Raw genomic sequence first — 1346 nt, forward strand, 5'->3', positions numbered from 1 at the left:
AAAAGCGAAGGCAGAAGAGGAGGAGGATGCCTGGAGCTCCACCTTGGCAGCCCTGAAAACTGCCCCCAAGGAGAAGCCCCCCGCCACCATCGACGGGCTGTGCCCCCTGAGCATGACACCAGGCGCCCGGGTGAGAGCAGGGCCGGGGTACCCAGAGGGGCTGGGGGGACATGGGAGGGGAGTCCTAGGGCAGCCCCCACCCCACTAACACAGGCGCAGCCCCAATTTTCCTTGCAGACCCCTCTATGTCCCCACTGGGACAGCTCTGCATGTCCCCCCCATCCCCAAACGCCGCCCAGGTGCCAGCCCAGGCCGCGCTGCTCGCTGTAGGTCTATGACGACTACGACTGCACCCTGAACCAGACCAACATCAGTGCCAACAACAACAAGTTCTACGTCATCCAGCTCCTCGAGCACGACGGTGCCTACAGCGTCTGGAGCCGCTGGGGCCGTGTGGTGAGTCCACCCCAGCGCCGCTGTCCCCCCTCTGCCTTGGGACCCCCAAGGGCTGGGGATGAACCCCATCCCTTGTTCCCGATCCCAAAGTGAGTAACTGAGTGGCCCTGCTATAGCCCCTATTTGGGGTGCTTCAAGGGCTTGACCCCACACAATGGGGTCAGCCTGGCTGGGGAATATGCCACCTCATCGCTGGGGTGACAGAGAATGTGACACCCCAGCAAGGAGTCCTGGGGTGTCTCCCCGAGCTGCAGGGACCCCCAGACCTGGTGTTAATGGCTCATCACGTTCCTGCTCAGTGCCCTGCAGCCCCCCCATCACCGCCCCCTGCTCCCCGGCTGCTCCCCTGGCAGGGGGATAGCGGAGCAGGGATGCAGGAGGGGCTTGACCGCTGCCATCCTCTGCCAGGGGGAGGTGGGCCAGTCCAAGCTCATGCCCTCTGCCTCCCTGGAAGCCGCCAAGAAGGACTTTGAGAAGAAGTTTCGGGAGAAGACCAAGAACAGCTGGGCGGCAAGGGAGAACTTCGTTGCCCAGCCAGGGAAATACACGCTCATCGAGGTGCAGCCGGGGGCTGAGCAGGAGGCAGAAGCTGCCGTCAGGGTGAGTGCACCAGGCAGCCGGGGCATCTCCGCGCTGGGGCGGTCCTCACATCCCACCCCTGGCCCACCGGACACCAGTACATCCAAGTGGGTCAGCAGGATGGGGGGAGCTTTGGGAGGGGTCTGGGTGCGAGCTGAACCAGCCCATGGGCTAACGGGTCAAACTGGAGTGGGAGGGTATCCTGAGCAAGAACTGTGGGCATCTGGGTGGCGTTGGCCAGGGAACGCTGCCCATCGCTCTGCTGCCCAAGGGCCAGGGTCTCTCCCAAGACAGGCAGCCCCGGTGCCGTG

General features: G+C 64.3%; 1 protein-coding gene across 1 annotated transcript in view; it reads left to right on the top strand.

The window, feature by feature from the left end:
• Positions 1–5: 5 nt before the first annotated feature.
• Positions 6–1346, top strand: part of PARP3 (poly (ADP-ribose) polymerase family, member 3) — a gene marked incomplete at both ends in the record, with an annotated part of 1511 nt that continues 170 nt past the window's right edge. The window contains 3 exons of the mRNA XM_010160803.1: positions 6–130; positions 331–456; positions 865–1056. Of these exons, the coding sequence (XP_010159105.1) occupies positions 6–130; positions 331–456; positions 865–1056 (443 nt within the window). The remainder of the gene's footprint in view (positions 131–330; positions 457–864; positions 1057–1346) is intronic.

The sequence above is a fragment of the Eurypyga helias genome, unplaced genomic scaffold (genome assembly GCF_000690775.1).
Source record: "Eurypyga helias isolate BGI_N326 unplaced genomic scaffold, ASM69077v1 scaffold27231, whole genome shotgun sequence".
Lineage (NCBI taxonomy): Eukaryota > Metazoa > Chordata > Aves > Eurypygiformes > Eurypygidae > Eurypyga > Eurypyga helias.